This window comes from Melospiza georgiana, chromosome 7 (genome assembly GCF_028018845.1).
Source record: "Melospiza georgiana isolate bMelGeo1 chromosome 7, bMelGeo1.pri, whole genome shotgun sequence".
NCBI lineage: Eukaryota > Metazoa > Chordata > Aves > Passeriformes > Passerellidae > Melospiza > Melospiza georgiana.
In genome coordinates, this window is record NC_080436.1 from 15784344 (window position 1) to 15803416 (window position 19073).

Genomic DNA, 19073 nt, shown 5'->3' on the forward strand with positions numbered 1-19073 from the left:
TCCTCCTTACTGCTAAGAAGTCACTGGAGGGAGGGGGCTAGCAACCTCCCAGAGTACATGTTCAGCATAGGACTGTGACACTGCAAAACTGTCACACTGACCTGCTGGTACACAGGAGAAAAATAAATTAAGAGAACATTTATTGCTCTACAAGCATGTTATATTTATTGCAAATTTAGCACTTCCTAGAGGTATCTCACACTTACTCCTCTTGCATCTTTTTTATTGTGGGCTGTTTCTTTGTTTGTCTCCACTTCACTTTAGTGGAAAGGAAAAATGACGGCAGCTACCTGTTTTGCAGGCAACTGAAGAGTATAAAATCTTTCATGCAATAACCCTTCACTGCTTGCTAAAAATGGCCTCCAGACATCAAGGACAAGTTAGTGATAAAAAGAGATAACCAGTGTGGCTATCTGAAACAACATGGTTTTCTCATGTCTCTGTCCTAATGAAAGACCTCTCAGGTGCAGACCACGGTGTAGTTGAAGACAAGTTGTTTCTTTCATTTTCTATGAGAGTCTAACATGACTCTCCACAAAGCAGTCACAATTCTCTTAGACCATCCCAAGATCAATACTGATACCTTGATCAATGTCAACAAATGCCCTGCTGCTGCATGACCTGCCAGAGAAGCAGCTCCTTAGCCACAGTACACGTGGGCTCCAGATGGTGCCAGGTCCCCTTGTGGGAATGCAAGGGCAGTCACAGGGGTTCAGAGTATATACCAACTTAACTACATCAGAAGACTTGAGCTGATGAAACAATAAACTATTTCTTGGCTTACTATGACCCCTTGGATTACTGTCTGTGCCAGTGGATTTGTGATCATGGATTGAAAAACAGCACGTTTTAGAGTTTGTCATTGACTGTACACTCTGCACAGCTGTCAGACAATAATCACAATTATTGTCTTTTTATTCAGCATCCTGTTGCCTATTAAGTAATTTCCATCACATCTCATCATTCTTCCCAATATTTCTGCTAGCACAATATTGAGCGATTTTCAGCTTTTCTAACAACATCAGTTTTTACAGTTTTCTGCTAATCAAAAGATCTGGTTCATGCTTTTGCCTATACTTTCTGTCAACAATGCTGCCAACTAAGCACTTGGGTAACTATTTGCCCCTGGCATCTCGACACAAACAGGGAACAAGATCATGGATAATTTTTAGGAGCAGTCATTTTATCCTGCAATTAGATGCTTCAAACTTCCAGGAGAAGATTCCCACTGATTCATTCTGAAGTCAGATCTGTGTCCCCTTTAGACCTTTTATATCTTATTATGCTGCAACTAGTAGTAAAATCTTAAAGATCTGCTGGTGTAAATTCCAGGTGAACTGTGACTGCAGAAGAATCAGTATACAGTAAGAATTTTCTACATCTTATGGATATGGATACATAGAGATGACAAAGATTTCTACTGTGAGGCTTTCACTACACAGTTAAGCTGTATGAGTACCACAGGGTGCTGAGCACTTCGCCTGGACATGCCATGTTGGAAAACCCTACCAGAGTTCCTGCATTGCTCCTGGTGGCAGCAGAACCTGGTAATGCTGGTGGGTCTGAGGAGCACCCCATGGCTCCTTGTGCTGCAGCCTTCTCACTGAGTGTAAGTAGCTTTCCTGGGGACCTAGGAAAACCAATTTATTTTGAGCATGTATGAGAAATTGTGAGATGCTGCTTGAAGACTCTCAGGGCTCTGTTATGCTTCTCACTGCTTAATTAGGAGGAAGGCTAGGAATCGCTTTAACTGTAGCTCAGGGGAACCTGTCAGCACAGGTCTCACTGACCTTACATAACCTCAAGCAGAAGTGAAGACACTGAAAAAAAATTCTCAGGGCTCCAGTGAGTACATTCTCCCTGTCACATACAAGAGTTACTTCTCCACCCTTACTGAACAGGTATCACTACTCTCTTAACTGGACCTACTCAGCATTTTGAAGCAGTCCAGCAATAACCCTTTTTTCTTCCTCTTTCAAATAAATGTAATCTTTTCTTCATACTTTCAGACTTGGGGGAAATTATTCTTTGTGTTCCACTAAACTTTGACTACTTTTCAGAATAGTTTGATCACTAATTTATCTCAATGAAATGGAAAGTCAAGAAAGAGCCTGCCGAGAGCTCACGCCCACCACCTGGAGTGTGAACATACAGGTGCTAATACACACGAACAGGCTCCTCATGGTCGAACTCTTACACCTCCAAAATAGACACATTCATTCACAGACTTAAAAGTCTAGCATAACAAAACCCACACCCTCACCTTCAGTTTTACTAAGCCAAGATTATCTCTACAATGAAAGAAAGAATCCCCTTTTTTCCCATTTAACTAGCAGCTAGGGAAAACTGTAGGAGAGGATTTTTCTGAAAGTCATGATTTTGGATAGAGTGTGAGGTCCCAGAGGTCAGCAACCTAGATTCATCTTACAGTGGGCTACACAGCAAAGCTTGCACAAGGCCAAGTCACCAGGGTTTTTCTCTGAACTACTTGCATATCCAGAAGCTAGGAGATCGTATGGCAAAATGAGTATGTCAAGAAGCTAGGGAGAAAACAGGAGATGGTTAATAAAAAAGATTGGGAACTGGGCTGAGAGGGAAAACAAAAGAAAAACAAACAGTTTCTTGGCAAAGGACTTGCTGGAAGGACAAGCCTCACAACTGTGAGAAGCATAATGACCTTCTGCTTGTTTCTCTTCAGTCAGGGAAATGGGACGAGGCTCTCATTCATCATTTAACCAGAACTGCGGTACAGAATAAACCTGACTGAAAGATACTTCCTTTTTTTTTTTCTCCTTAGCTAGAGCAACTCTGCAAGGCTAATGATGGGGCCAAAGAGACTCATTCTGACAGAAGACAACCTGGAGGAATGAAAAGCTGGGTATTTTGAAAACCCTGAAGTGTATGAAATACAACAGACTACTGGAGAGTAGGAAAAAAAAAAGGGAAAACAGAATCACATCAGACTTAATCATGTCCCCTACACTTTAATTAAAGTAAGACTTAACAATTTTATTTAAGATTACCAAATTCTCAGAGGAAATGCATTTCTCTCCATGTACTGCTACCAGACAACTGTTAACTTGGAAGAAGAAAACACAGTACACAATGCTACATCCATACTGTGTATCCACTAAGGTAGACCTCTCTGATCAAAGAAAATGTCTAGATACTTTGCTTGTCTACTAAACGGAAATACCAAATGCTATTAGGGTTTGCACTTTCAGTATGGAAGTGGCTGGCCTATAAACAAGATTTTAACAGCTTCTCTATTAAACAACTCAGTTTAATTAATCGTCAACCATTAACCATTAATTTAAAATGCCACTTACAAAATCTTAATTTTGCACATTATCAGCTGGTTCACAAACAGCTATCTATAAGCAGAAGTGTAACGATCTTCCTCTCTCTTTCTTGGAGCCTTATAGTCAACCTTACAGTCAATTCTGGCTTCTTAATTAACCACACACACATATTAGCATTTAAAATCAAATGGTGTTTTGTTAAAAAAATTGCACAGAGAAAAGTTAATGTACACATCATTCTGCTGCTGGTTAAAGAGGCAAGCATGAAGTTTTGGTCAAATTACATCCTGCATAAAACAGAATTTAGCATCTTCTGATCACAGTAGGAAATACACTATGGCAGGAACACATGCAAGGCCATATGATTTCATTCCAGCTGCATGGACGATCTCACTTTGTCTTTATTTGTACATTTAAGAGGCTGACAACACCATCTGCATTTCACTACATCCTCTGCTATGGTCTCATCTTCCCAGTAACAGACCTGGCTTTCTCTTCAGGGACCTATCTTTTGCATTTGCATCCAAACAGCTGAAAGAATGGGACATTACCAGTAAATATGCAGAATTAATGTAAAATAATTCCACAGAATAATATATCACATAAGAAAAGACAGGGCTGGAGGGAAAAGCCCCAACCTAAACCTGAATGCTTAACACAGCTGCCAAAACTCAGGCTCCCCAGCATCTGCAGCAGGACACTCACAAGGGAGTTGTGGGAGTGCAGTATATAAAATTTTACACATCTGTCAATAAGTGAGGTGATCCAAATGCAAGCCCTAGCAGGCAGGATGCACGCAGGCAGATTTGTGACTATTCCTGACAGAATTTATTTCTGCTGAAGAATGCATGGCCTCAAACAAGCATGCACACATTACATGGCAGCAGCAGCAGTTTGACAACTTCCTTCTCCTTAGACACGCTCCAAAGTGCTCAGGGTCACCTGAGTTCCATGAAATCTGGGTTTTCATGAGAAGTGACTGATAGGACTTGGGTGCCAAAGTTGGAAGATTTGGATGAGGAGTTCCTGGGAAAAAGCAGAGCGAACTCTAAACATTAAGTAATTTTGCTTGAATGTTATCCAGAGATTTTAAATTTTTTCCCCATATAGGTGGGAAATAAACCCAAGGCTTGTTTAAACACGTCTCCTCAGGCAGTCCAGTTACCCAACATTTCCCCTGATTGGCACAGTGAGTATGCAGCACCTATGAACCCTTTCTGAGGAAGAAAACAGCCAGTAGTATTAGGACCAAAATACACAATACAAGTCTAACTCCAGTGTCACAGCCTACACTGGAACTGGTGGCCAAAGGGCTTTCTGGACTACCCTGCTTCCACGAGCAGGACAGCTCTACTGAGAGCCCCCCAAAACCATGGAATTTCTGCTGTACTGCCAACGCCACTCTAAATTTAACTGCTGTCAGAAATTTATCAGCCAGGACAGACAGTAAGTTGCCCAACACTACATTTTCAGTTTTAACATTATGGGAAACAGTGATCAGATGGCAGCCAAAGGTTCAGAAGGCCCTGTGGTATGTTTCAGAAAGAATAAATTCCAGAGGAATCAGAGGAGAGTCTTAGGATGTTGAGTAGTACAAGACAAAGAAAAAGCACAGATGATTTTAGGACATCAAGCAGAAGAGGTTCTAAGGTAAGAGAAACTATATACCTTGCTTGTAACTTGTTAAACTTGGTAAATCAAAACATTCCAATGCATGACCATATTTCTCTTTCCACAGCAATGCAAGGTACAGTTGCAAAGGGCACATAGATATTACACAGCCTCATTCACTTTCCACCTTGCCTCCATGATATCCATCTGAAAGAACAATCTTCTCTGAGTAAAGGACCATCCATTCCTAGAGCAGTGGATTGCTTTTATGCTAGTCACTGAGGAAAGGTTTGTAAATGGATGCACGATGAGCAATGCCCATGGTGCTCTGAACTGAGAACAAGAAAACTTCAGCTTCTGGCCCATGAGACACACATGGCCAAGTGCCACAACTGGGCAACCCCAGCTCACCCTTTTTCAACAAATACTTTTCTGTGCAGCTCAGGATTCCTATGGATTGAACAGGGTGGGAATGGCCCATACCTGCCCAAAAGACAAGCATTTAGTCTAAGTAAAAAATGCTCTTTTTGCTAAATTTTAAAACTCTGAACCCTTTTAAACCCTCCTCTCTGGCTTACACATTGCTTACATTTGGCACTTGGTTCATCAGGACATGCACAGTAATATCTTCCTTTGATCCTTTAGAGGGAGAAGCAGATTGCTCAGCATCTCTCTCCTCTCTCTGTCTGTTGACTCAGGTCAGCTCTGAGAGTGAGATGTGAGGGACACAGAGGTATGGGCTTAATTTTCCCATTTTCAACTTTGCATATTGCTATACTGAGAATTCTGAAAGATTGCAAGTTGCCATAAGGGAACATTCACCCTGAAACAAGGAAGATTTATTTTTCAATTAATTAATTATCGTTATAGAAATTAGGATCTTCCACAGTTGGCCCCCAAACAGCATCTCCAAAAAAAAAAAAAAGCTGGATCAGACTTTGGGGCTTTGGACTTTACTCCTATGTAATAAAAGAGCTCTGTTTTTTATTGGTATTTTTTTAAAACTGCAACAAGATACAGCTCTGAATCTATTCTTGCTAAACAAAGGAAAACTGTATTCGTTTTTGTCAGACCAGCACTTTGAAATTCCCCAAGATAAGTCACATAAATAAGTGAAGAATTATACTTGGCAATGAGTTTGGCATCAGACTTTAATGTTTCATAGTTCTGGGCTGAGAAAATAAGTTGAGCAAAGTCTCTAGAACCTTTCCAGAGATGTACTTGGGGTGTTTGGATATACTTGACAGCACCATCTTCACGGGAAGAAAAAAGACGAAATTGTTTATTCGAAATGCGAGAAAGGGTTTCACCGTGTGACATGCCTGACATTTAAGTGATAATAGTGTTGTGCATCTGCTCTTTTGGCTTTGGTCTGACACCTAGGCTCTGCCACAGTGCAGCTTAGCACTGTCATGGCACAGCCTTGATGACTAAACTCAGAGATGTGACTTACCACCCATTTCAGGAACATATGGGCCACAGATCACTCAGCCTCTGCTGCAGGCTCGGAAATGCAAAGCGGCTCAGGCAAAGACCCTGTGAGTTCCCCAGCTGCACAAGGTGGCTGTGCAGGCTGCACTATCCTTAGGGATGCCATTTGCATTACAGAAATTGTGGCTAATTAGGAATAAACAGAAAAATGCTTGATTTATAAAGAAATGTGTGATTTTGCCAGCTAATTTTTTTTCCACTCTAACTTAACATTCACAGAATACACTGATCATGCTAATGCTTTCACTATATTCATTAATAAGGAAAATTTACATTTATATAGCACCTCTCTTAGTTAAGAATTCCAAAGCTTTCAGCAAAATATACACAAAAAATTACTTCTATTTCACTGAATATAGTCATCGTTGGAATGAAAGTCAACAATTGTGAAGCAGTGCAGAAGAACATTACACAACAGTTGTAAATAAGACACAAAGTAAAGCCCCCAAAAACCCAAAGCAAAAAGCCCCTGAGATGCCAGATGCAAGTGGAGGTAAATGGGACATTAGTGCACAAGGAGCGATGTGAAGCAGATCTCTGTGCGCCCTGAGGAGCAGTGTTGGAGGCAGCAAACATACTTCATCCTGATTACAGCAACAGAGTCCATACATGTGCAGCCTGTTGCTTTCCTGCACGCTGAGGGATATTCTCAGCTTAAACTGTGAATCTACAGCAAAGAATGAACCAGGAATACCCGATGGATTCCTGGATGAGAAAAGGGAAAGCATGTGCAAAATGTGAACAGCTCTTTTCTGTCCACTAAGTTTCATACTTTACAAATGGCCTCCCATTTTTAGAAGGCATTAATTATGCTAAGACATTATTCTGCAAAAATAACATAAAATAAAAATTAACTTCTTGTTTCAAACAATGCGTTTTAATTCTCAATCATAATGATACATAACTGGAGCTCTCAGACCGAAATGAAGTCATCTATTCACTCTGCGTTCAAATCCTCCTTCTATTCCTAGCCCCATTTACTTTAGTCACTGATCAAGTCTCCATGCACTATATTACAACTTGAGAGTCACATGTGGGAGAAAAAAGCATCCATCTGAAGTAAAATTAATAGCAAAACTCTGAGAGAAAGCATGCATGTGCTAGCAAAAGCAAAGCATGAGTGTTTATGTGACCAATGTGTTGATAAATGTTCAGCCCCACAAACACAAAATAACCGTGGCTTGGCTTACAACCATCCATTATAACCCTTTCCCATCATTCTGAGGCACACAAGGTAGTTTTCATACTTGACCCTTGGAAGCAGATTGTTTTCTTAATTAATGTGTTATCCAGGGATTTTTCTTTCCACATCTCTTTCTCTTTTCAATACTCTCCCTCTAGCACAGAAAGATTTCCTTGCCTGAAGTTGACACTTTATTCAACAACTGTTGGCTGAGACCTCACGACCCACTGCATAAATTCACATAGAATTATTCATGTTTGGCACATTTCTGCTGGTGAATAACAACACCATTTTGTCTCTCAGACAAAGAAAAGAAAGATTTAAAAAAAGAACAAAGACAGCCTAATAAGAATCTCACATTTCCTATTTTTTTCTTAATCTGGTTACAAGCCTGAGAAATTCAACAAAGCAAAGTTAAGGACTGCTGGTCTTTCAGTACAGATGGAACAGCATCTCAAGTGTGACTTCTGATCATGGGCTCAGCTATAAGGTAACTTTTCCTGCCTGCTTGATGTTTTGGGTTTAGTTTTTCCAAGTGAGTATCATGTTGCCGTGCAATTACAGCTAAATCCACACTAAAATCCAGGATCCCAATACCAAATCCAAACTTGGTTGGGAATTCAATCTTGTCCCCATAGCAAGTCAAGAGTTCATACAGTGTAGTCAAAACCACAATACAAACAAAGCACTAGAAGAAGGCATTTCTTTTTTCTGCAAGGAAAGACAATCTATAGGCCTCACTTCAAAACTGATGATATATTTAAAACTTAAAGGTATAAAATCCTGTTAAAACTGAAATTACAAAGCAACTTTTATAACAATGTCTTAGTCTAGCTGAGTTACACATGTATATGTTCATATTTGGAGGATACACACACCTGAATTTAGACATCTTCCACTGGGAATTCTCAGATCTTGGTTTATTGAGTCAGCACAAACTCAGTTTCTGATCCCTTTACTACATGCAACTTTCGTTTGACTTCAGTTACAACTGCCTCAAGACTTTTCTAGTAAAGTGAAGCCCCCTAGCTGGTAAAAAGCTGGGATCACTACCTCTTTTTTATGTAGTAGAGGAGGAGTTAATGAAATGGAAGAAAAAAACCACCCCGTCATTATGTTTGGAAAGAATTTTACCATACTGTATTTTGGTGAGAAAGAGAGAGATACATGGCCCATTCCCTGCTCTGAACTTAGATTTACGTCAGAAGTGTTTTATTATATTTATAAGTATTTATAACAATGACTCAGTAGATGTTTTTAAAGTACTATGATGCCACAAACTGGAAACACTCCTGTATCTGTGCTGACATATTTCTCCAAAATTAACGAGTGTGGTATTACATGGCACAGATTGAGGCTATGGGGAGACACTACAGATTGTAACATGAACTCACAGCATGTACAGCTCCTGAAGTCCCCCATGTCTGTCCTCTGTCTGTCCTCTTCCTTTCACACAGACTTGCCCACACACTTGTACTTTGGTTTGAAAAAGCCAAGACTGATATACTAATGCCACAAATGAAGTCTCATGTTCTTTTAGCCCCAAATTCCAGAAGCAACCAGTTTTAAAATCATTGTAATGGTGGGTACTTATCAACTCAAAGGAATTTTGGTTTCGCCTTTAACCCAGAAAAAAACTTGACCAGCTTTCTTTAATGCTGGAAGCTTGACAGTAAGGATTAAAAATTGTTCTTCCCTTCCCATTTAGTTATTGGAAAGGCTGTGAAAGGCAATCAGTCTTGTGGAGCCACACTTCACAGTCTGCATAAAAATGCCATGATTCTCAGTCCTCTCCCCAAACTAATTGAAAGTGTGTAATATCACGCAGCTGGGAAAATCTAAACCATAAACATATACAATATATCATGCTATCACACAAAACCTGTTACTAATAGACACTTGAGGATCTACAGGATTGAAAGAGATCTGAAAACTGAGATTATTTTTGCTGCAGGGTAAGAACTTTTCCCGATTGAAAGAGGAAAAAACACTCTTTCAGCAGTGCAGGAATTGGACTGCAGTCAGTTCATTCATTCTGTTTGTGAAATATGGACTTTTCTTTAATGATTTCTGTTTGACTGCTGTCTTGCTCAGATGCTCTGGGGTTACTGTGGCAGCAAATCTTGCTTTTGGTAAGAGGAAATTCATGGCTTTCTAGCCAGTAAATTCAGGGGTTTGGGCCATCAAAACAGTCCCATGTCGGACTCCCCTGCCAAGGCCCAGGCTCCCTCCCTACCCAGATGACATTTTTTGTAATGCCAGGTGGCAATATTACCTGTCACCAGAAGTCTGTGGGTAGTGCTGCTTGTTTATTTTTGCATACAGTCCTTCCAAGTGCTCCCTCTCCATTGGTGCTGAGGAAGAATCCCGCAGATAAACAAAGGTTTCTCCTACTGCAGGTGATGAGGGTCTGTAGATGCCTCCTGGGGGATAAGCCTCTCGGAAGTGGTTCACTCTGGCATAGTTTGGATCCACCTCATCATCATCAATGTCAGGTCCTCCAGGACCAGCAGAAAAATCACTCAGGCCCCTCAGTTGCTTTTGCCGTAACTCCTGATGCTTTGCACCAATCCTAAAAATGAAAAGCAAAGAACAAATGTAAAATGGGATCTGCTTCAACAGTAACCATCATGGAAATCTGAAACACCAACCCTGAACCCAACCATTTAGAGCTTTCAGTACACTGTGAAACTGGTGCCAGATAAAACAGAGTGGTTCATGCAGGAATTTTGTTCTTTATCTCTGGCAAATCACCTTTGTAAACAAGCTTGGTCCCCATTCTGATGAAAAAAATTAATGCTGAATATAGTGAGGCTTTTCACAAGTGTGGATGCATGAACAAATACAGGTTTAATTCTACACCTACCTTCCACATGGCAGCTGCACAGACCTAACCAAATCCTGGAACTTTTTATCTAAATTAGCCAGTAAAATTGTTACTGAACCCTGGTTACTTGACCCACCACGGTTCTCCTAAATAGATTAACTTGTGAAAAGTAGATTATATGTGAACATAAATGGAGAGATGGCACATTTGTCTCAAATCAAAGTACCTCAATTAATCTGCTGAAGATTTAATTTTTACAAAAATGTATTTTGGGTAAATAAATGTGAAAATCACGCCTTATATAGCAGATAGGGACAAAATAAAACAGCAAAGAAATTAACAGAAATTTGACAGAAATGAATTGGTATATATAAGTGAATTAAAAACTGTTACTGGCAGTATTCCACTTAAATCCTTAAGTGGTATTACAAAATGCTGCTGCTAATCAGGGCCATTGTGTAATCTCTTTGGAATAGTACAACATATTCAGGTAAATTTCAAGTTAAGATGATAGTCAATGATTCAACATTCCTGCTGGAGAAAAAAATGTACAGCAAGACTGCGAGCTCTTCTGTTAACTGCTCAGCTATTCTTCAACAGAGTGTAATTAAGTGCAGTGAGATGGATCTGGCAGAATGCTGACCACAGTATGTAATAAATAGGATTTACAGAAAATAGAAGAGCATGGAAGAAGAAACAAGGAACAGAAGAAAGATACAGAGATGCAATGCCTGACAGAAGTCAACATTTGCTTTTGACTGTAACTGGAAGTGCAACAGCAGTGTAGAAAGAACAGAATAATTTGTACCACAGCAGTAAAAGTGAAAAGGGTCTGGCAGACTTGGTTAACCAAGTAAGGCTTAATGGCCTCAGAACCCTGCATATTGAAAATTGAAGGTGTTCAGGAGAAAGTCTTTAAAAGGCATGGAGAAAAATGTTCCCTAGAAAAATGACGAGCACACTGGGAGCTTCCATCTGACAGACAGGAACTACTAAGTGCAGAATGGGATTCATACTAGTTATTTTGTTTCACTAGATTTGTATCATAAAACAAATGCTAATACTTTGGAAATAATGTGTAGATAAAAAGGTTCACAAATAATTCTAACAAGAACAACATGCCTTTCTAGACAAGTACTTGAGTACATCAATGTGTACCACTCATACTTTCCCGTTTCACATCTCCATTAACTGTGCTGGGTGATGCTGGTTTTCAACACTTAAAATGTAATCATACTTTACAGCAGGAGGAGTTTTCACAGATGATACAATTGTCAAGGGGATGGGTGCCTCCTATTCATTCTGCCTTCCCTCAGTGAAGCAGATGAGCTTTCTCCTCTCTGATACTCAAATCCTGTGTGCCCCACCTTGGGTAGCATGTGCTTTGGTTGAGCTTTGGGTGCCTCAACATAAAAAGGACATCAAAATGTTGGAGTGTGTCCAGAGGAGGGAAACCAAGATGATGAAAGGCCTCGAGGGCGAGACTTAGCAGTGCAGCTGAGGTCACTCATTTTGTTTAACCCGGGAAACTGTGGAGTGTTTCATCCTCAATTAGAGACCAAAACCCCCTAAACACAGAATTCAGTGCAGGAATATAAGGAATGAGATACAAGTCCTATGGCACACATGGGTACACATACACACAGTACACAGGCAGGAAAATGGGAGCACACTACATTTCAAGGAATGGTGGTATCACATGTCAGTTCAGAAGGCACAGCACAGACCCGAGATGAGTCACAGCAATTTCTCAGAAAATGATGAGCCTTCATGTTCTCTGGACCAGTACATCACTGGTCCCCCAGGTATTTGAGACTGCTTTGAAAGCAAGAGTAGTGCAGCCAGCAGCATCACGCTAATCTTGCTTTCATGTCTGATAGAAAGAGTAATTTGTCCTGCTATCAATACTGGTATATTCTGCACAACAAAAGCTGGAATTAGGTCACCACAATTTTCTTTTGTTCCCATGAATAAGCCTAGCTTCTTCAGCTTCTCCTTCTGAGCACAATCTTCAATTGCTGCCAGTATTATAAGTCAAATTTTCTCAAAAACAATTATTTCCATTCTATATTATATGGACCAGTCAATACCTGGCTATGTGAAATTCTTTATGATCAATGTTTCATCCTTTCAATACATCTATTACAACTACATTATATTTCTTGTTTTCTTTTTACTCTTCTGCACAAATCTATAAAATTTGCTCAGTGATCTCTTTTTCATTTCAATCCAAATGTTCAAATATAGGGAAACAAACTATCAGATTGCTGTTTTTTTTCTTTGTATTTACCTGTCCTTTTATGCCTTCTCACATGTTTTCACGTGTGAAATTTCTCACATTTTTGTGAAGTTTTAAATTTCCACACTGTATTTTGGCATCGTGTTTTCGCAGTTTTAAAGCAATCTTATCCATAGCACATACCAGCAGGTCCTCAGGAGTTCTTTAGTGAGGGGAAAAAAAATTGCTGTTCCTCCTATAACTTCTTTAATGCTCTGCCAACTCTACTAAGCAGGTCATTTCTCTGTATCCCCCTCTAGTCATTCACCATTTCTCCGCCTGCCTTTGAAATTCTCCCTATCAGAAACAGCAAAATCTTTATTCCCCATCCCAACCCCTGCCCCCCAAACCAACCTACCAACCTAAAAATCCAAGACTTTTAAATTAACACAACTGTAACTCCAAACAACTCATTGAACAGTTACTACAAGACAGCCCCCAACTTGCAGCACTGGATGGGTCTGGTTAAACAGCTGGTGTAAATTAGTGAAGAAAGATAAAATGCTCCTCAGCACTACGATGCTGGCAGTAAAACAAGAGCTGAGGAGAGGTACAGATCACCATCTCAACAATTCAGTAAGGCACTAAAGTTTCTACAAACTTCCTGATGAAAGGGAAAAGAAAAAGTCATACAGAATAAAGGGAAATTAACATATTTCCTTTTGTATCTCATGACCACCTGCACACTGTGCTCTGCAGTTAAACCCCTGCACAATGGCACCAACTCCCCTTAGCTGTGTTTCTGTAAAAACAGAGCCTTGGCACAGAAGCAGCCAGGACAGGCAACAGCAGTGCCATATCAGGAAATGCCCTTTCTTTTTTTTCTTGTAACCCATCTTTTTCTCAATAGCATTCAAACATGTATCCTACTCTAGTCATTCCCCACAACAAATAGGTTGGACTCCATGATCTCAAAGGTCTTTTCCAACCTAGTTGATTCTAGGTGAAATAATTTCAGAAAATATACAGTTTGATAAAAACATATATAACCTTAATAGAACTCCAGACAACTTTCTGAAAACATTGTATTTGTAGAAGTGAAATGAAGACAGAATCCCTATATATACTGTACTTCTGGAAGTAGGACACTGTATTTTGAAAACTTCTGTATATCTCATGTGCATTTCAGTAGCACACCCCCAAAGCTATAAATCAAGGAATGCTCTCATTTATCCTTCAGATACTCTTCCCATCTGACATAGCTGCTCAAATCATACATGGTCAGTTCTCATCTAGTAACACATGAAAAGATGCACACACCTAGAGTGCAGCAGCCAGGAAAGGGTTAACAGCCCAAACAGCTCCTTCCAGCTGCAGCTCAGACACACGATTGAGTTACTGTGGCTTAACAAGTTATTGTGTTTCTGCTGAGCTACTGTCAATGACCACATATGTATTCACCGCCTGTGACAAACACAATGTAAAGTGCTTTAGCCTGACATCGGTGACAGAGACACTGACAGGCAAAAGCTGGATTAAAAGACTGTAGAATACACAGTGAAGCAGCTGCAGCAAGGGATGTGAACTACCTCAAGAAAACTTCAGAAGAGCTGAGCAGAAGTGACTTTTGGAGAAGACCCAGAAATGCTTTTGGGAATGGAATGTGGGGGCTATGAAAAGCTGTAAGAGATACGTCTCATCTCTTGGCCCAGCAGTTGTAAGCTGGGTGGGTGGGTTGTGAGTGGGCAACAAGAAAATGCTGAAGCTTCTAAGACTCTGTGAAAATTAAAATACAGGACTTAATGTTACTAATTCAGCTGCCCAAAGAGGGCCAGGGTCATTAAAAGCTGTGGAGCCAAAGATGGCCTTCACTGGGAAATAAACTGCAAGACACCAGCTGCAGCCCAACCTGCACTTCTGGGAGCCCAGCAGCAGCCCCAGCTCAAAATGAGCTTTGCACACTGAGGCAGGGGCTGAGGGTCCCTGTGCATCAGCTCGAGAGTCGGACACTCCTGTCCTCCTGACTCCTGTCTACCAGGCTGGACACAGGGTGCCTGCTGCCCAACAGGAGACACCCGAAGCAACTCAGTGGCATTGACAGCCACCAGGTCTGACCAGAGTGAAAAACCTGCACGTGGCAAGCTTGGCCCAGGAGGGACCATGGCCTCTCTTACTTGGAGACCTGCAAGGCTGCATTTCACATCACAACAGCTGAATGCAGGGATAACCAAAACAAGCCCGCAACAAAAAGCACATTTTCGAAGGTGTTTGAACTCCTCCTCCATGGCACTCCCCATGAGCTCTGAGAAAACTCTGTTTCTTCTGACTTTCCAGTGAAAGAGTAAAAGCGATGTAACCTTTTTTTTTTTTTTAATTTACCATGCACTGACCATGTATTTAGTACTGAGCAGAGCACAAAGAATGACATGTTTTGAGCACTAAGGTGCATATCTAAGTAATCAAACACAGGACCCAAAAACCAAAATAATGTATAAACAAAGGGACTTCATTTATACTTCAGACGAATATAGCAAAATTGTTGATATGGTGGTGTAAAAGAACCAGTCTTTGTGGAAGCATGAGCAGCATGAATGAGCAAAATGCTGTTGAAGTCAATGAAACATGTCCCTGGGGGAGAAGAAAGAATAAAAGCAGAGACAAAACATGTAAAAGAAAACGGGCCACAGGTCTTTAGGATAATTTCTATTCCATTTGCAATAAGAGGAGCAGAATAAAAGCAGCGAATTAAGTGTGCATACCACCACTTTAAAGTATACCTAAACTTAAGAGGACCTAATCCTTAAAGTACTCTGAGATGACAGAGATGCTAAACATTCTACTCAGTTATTCCTTGAGAACAGCAGAATAAAAACTACTTTATAGCTTTTTTCTCCACTCATGTGACTCTCTCTGAGATCTACATACTCTAATGATTACTCAATTTACATCTGATTTAGTATCTGCTTTTGTGTCTCATTTACCTAATTCATACATATATTGAGTAACGGGTTGTCTAGGGGCACGCGGCCTATTTCTGCAGGAGGTCACTTAGATTTCCACTGGGTTTAATGTTTTAATTCCTTTTTAGCTGCTAGCAAAATATATTTTGGTAACTAAAATATTGTTTTTTCATTCATTTACATAATGGTGAAATGAATACATCTTTTCTTCAGACATTCATAAGCTATAATCACTGATGGGAATGGGTACATTTCAGTTGAGTATCAGAGAAGATAATTTCAGTACAGTGCTTTTAATTTTTTAAAATTTCATAATTGTTTTACAGACAGGCATGGCCTATAATGACATTAACAATTCTATTCAAACCTGCCTCTTTTATCAGGAGAACACTCATTTTTATTTTTTCAAACAACATCACCTAACAAAACTCAAGCGGCAGGTGAGCCTCACAGTTAAAAAAAAAAAATTAAAAAAAACACCTCTTGCCAGCAAATTGAGGACATCTGATATGGACTCACAAAGAATCAAGCAATATTTAATATTATCTTTCAGTGTATTCTACTGGATCCATATTTGTCAGAAACATCCTCCCTATAAGCTATGCAAATCTTTCTTCATTCCAGCTCATTCTATTGTGCTGGATTTGAACATCTCCCCCATAATTAGTATCTGTAATTGTAAATAAGAATAGAAACAGTCTCAGAAATAAAGAAAGACAAGCCACAAATTCAAGGGAGTTAGAGACTCAGGGTAACAAGATACAGCTCTTGTAGCATCATTAAATGCCCCAAAGACAAAAACCCACCAATCCATAAAATGTTGCCTGTTCCAGAAAACTATCCTGTGCCTGTAAAATACTGAACTGACCAAAGAAGCTGCCTTTGGAGAGTTGTAAGAAAAGAAAGGGAGAACAGAGAAACCTAAGGAGGAGATAGAGCAATGCCGATCTTAAAATTTAAGATTATGAGAAACCAAAGATGAAACATAGCCCTTTCCTACCACAAAATGAGGAATGGGAGCTTTGGATAGACAAGACTGAGGTCTTAATGTTCTTCCATTTATTTCAGAGGTGACAAGGAGTGATTACCAGCTTACACAGGATCCTGCCCTCTAAAGAAAATCCTGGCTCTAATGAGGTCAGTGTTTTCTCCTGTCCTATGAACTTCAATGAGAACATGATTTTTACCCTTGCTGTTAAATCAGAGAAAGCTTTTCTGCCTGTCCACATTAGTTGTACAGTGGGTATGAAATGCAGCAGATTAAGAAAGCCAACTATCAGATAAACCAAGTATTTTATAGTCTATAGTTTACTGCATTATATAATTTTCTTTATTCACAACTACCCTGGAGTTATCATCTTGAAGTGACAATATCAGTAAAATTTAGACCCTCTGAAGGTTATCCTGCTCAATCTCCTGCTGAAAACAAGGCTGACGGCACAGATCAGGTTTCTCAGTCTCCTGCAAATAGGATGTTCCTTGTTTTGTGACAATGGCAATTAAGGAGTGGAAACATTCCAGGTTTGTCGGAATTACTTTGACATCTTTCACCTGAGATGTTGTTACACCTTTAAGAGCTCCTCCCTGCAAAATGGCCTCGAGTCTGCAGAGACTTTGCACCCCTTAGCTGCAGTTGCAAGGCCCAGCTCCCAGTGGTGATTTAAAGGAAGTCTCGGGCTGCTGTCATTTGCACTTTGGTGTTAAGAAGATATGTAAGGTGCTGTGCATATCATACCTGAGTCCCTTTTGTGAACATTAACTCACTCTGGAACAAACAGGAAAAGAGAATTAAAATAACAATACTCTTGGAAAAGAAGACTTAATTTTGCATATGCTTTGGATACTGAGAACTTAATGTCAGGAAGGCACATAATACCAATTGCAGTCAAAGCCACATAATCCTCCCTCCAACCTCTCCAACTGACACATCAAACAAACTGTTTCAGAGAAGTTCATCAGATAAACAGAGAACAAGTATAAAGCAACCACAGTACACCTGCAGAAAAGCTATGGGGAGACAGAGACATCCACCTATGAACTGAATTGCTGCCAGTGACTGTCTTGGCTCCAGCAATTGCTGTAGCAGGTATCAATCAAAACTACAGAGGATTGGTAACACTGTCTTAAGAAAAATACCAGAGACATTGTCTTGACCATGGGAAGGCACAACATTGATCTGACACCTCATGAAAACCCAACATTCACATCCATATCCTGTAACACAACTCAGGACAGACCCAGGAAAACTGGCACCTGCTGAGTCCCCAGGGCCACCTCTGTCAGTAAGAGAGTATTCCTGGGACATCTCCTGAGCAGGTACTTGCAGCTCCACTTCCTAGTGACACCTTATGAGTTCCCACAACCATCTCTGCAACTGCATGAACATTATGCCTTCATGTGAATGAAATCCTAGCAGTGGAAGGAACAAGCCTAGCTTCATGTGATATGATACTCCATGCACATTTCTTTATACTACACATGACACTGAACCTAGAACGCATTGAACAGAATTTCTCAGTACAAGAACAGGAACAGCCTCCATCTGTTAGTCTGGGATTCACAGGTTGCTTCTAATTAACATGCCTTGATTTGAAAGCAAAACTCAGCTTTGCCTGAGCAGTCAAAGCTTTAAGACTTTCAGGTATCTTGGTTTAAGATCACTATGGAGATTTACACATGCAAACAGATTTCCTGCCAGTCTATCCCCACGAGTTGCATTCTCATTTTTATGCTGTAGTAGCTAAGGGAGTCTGAGAACAGGAATTCTGTGCTGTGGCACTACTTCAAAGTGCATGCCAACGATTTATGATAGACTGTCACAAATCACAAATGGAAGGGCAAGGAATGAAATGCTGCTTCCAAGTAATTCTTATTGATTCTGGAGTGGGCAAGAGCTGACCTACATTCAGTACTGCATCAAAGAAATCCCTAGGCCAGGACAGTCCATCTCCTAGAAAACACTCATTTAGCCTGGTTGGCCAGTACCTGGGCCTGTTTCACTTCATTAGTTTGGTCTGTAAGTTTCTCGAGCATTTCAGGTTTACAGAACCAAAACAACCATCAAGTAATAAAACTCTGATATATACAGAAGAGAACCATGCATTGGCCCATTTAAGCCCTTGCCCCTGAGCTGCTCTGACCTCTTAGGTGGACAGGTGGCACACCTTGTGAAAACGTGTCTCCAGATGACACCAGTATCTCAATGATGAGCAAAACAAGGATGCTCAATGGCTTGGATGAGACTTCCATGCTTAGATTCTGAGAGCACAGCTATGACACCGGGAAGTGCTATTTCCATCAGTGTGCAATGCCTGGAATCACGCTGTCACAGTTAAAGAAGAAGGCAAATTCCTTTGTTCCACTCTGTTATCATCAGTTCTTAACCTGCACAATCTGGGACCAACTGTAGACCTAGGGGGGCTGTCTTAAAAATGTCCTCCAGCAGTAAAAAAGCCACATGGAACAGCTCTGAAATTGCTGT

General features: G+C 40.4%; 1 protein-coding gene across 3 annotated transcripts in view; it reads right to left on the reverse strand.

Annotated features, from left to right (window-relative positions):
* Positions 1-19073, reverse strand: part of PARD3B (par-3 family cell polarity regulator beta) — a 391325-nt gene that overhangs the window by 71528 nt on the left and 300724 nt on the right. For all 3 annotated transcript variants that reach the window (XM_058028158.1, XM_058028157.1, XM_058028156.1), the window contains one exon: positions 9863-10159. In XM_058028158.1, coding sequence (XP_057884141.1) covers positions 9863-10159 — 297 coding nt within the window. The remainder of the gene's footprint in view (positions 1-9862; positions 10160-19073) is intronic.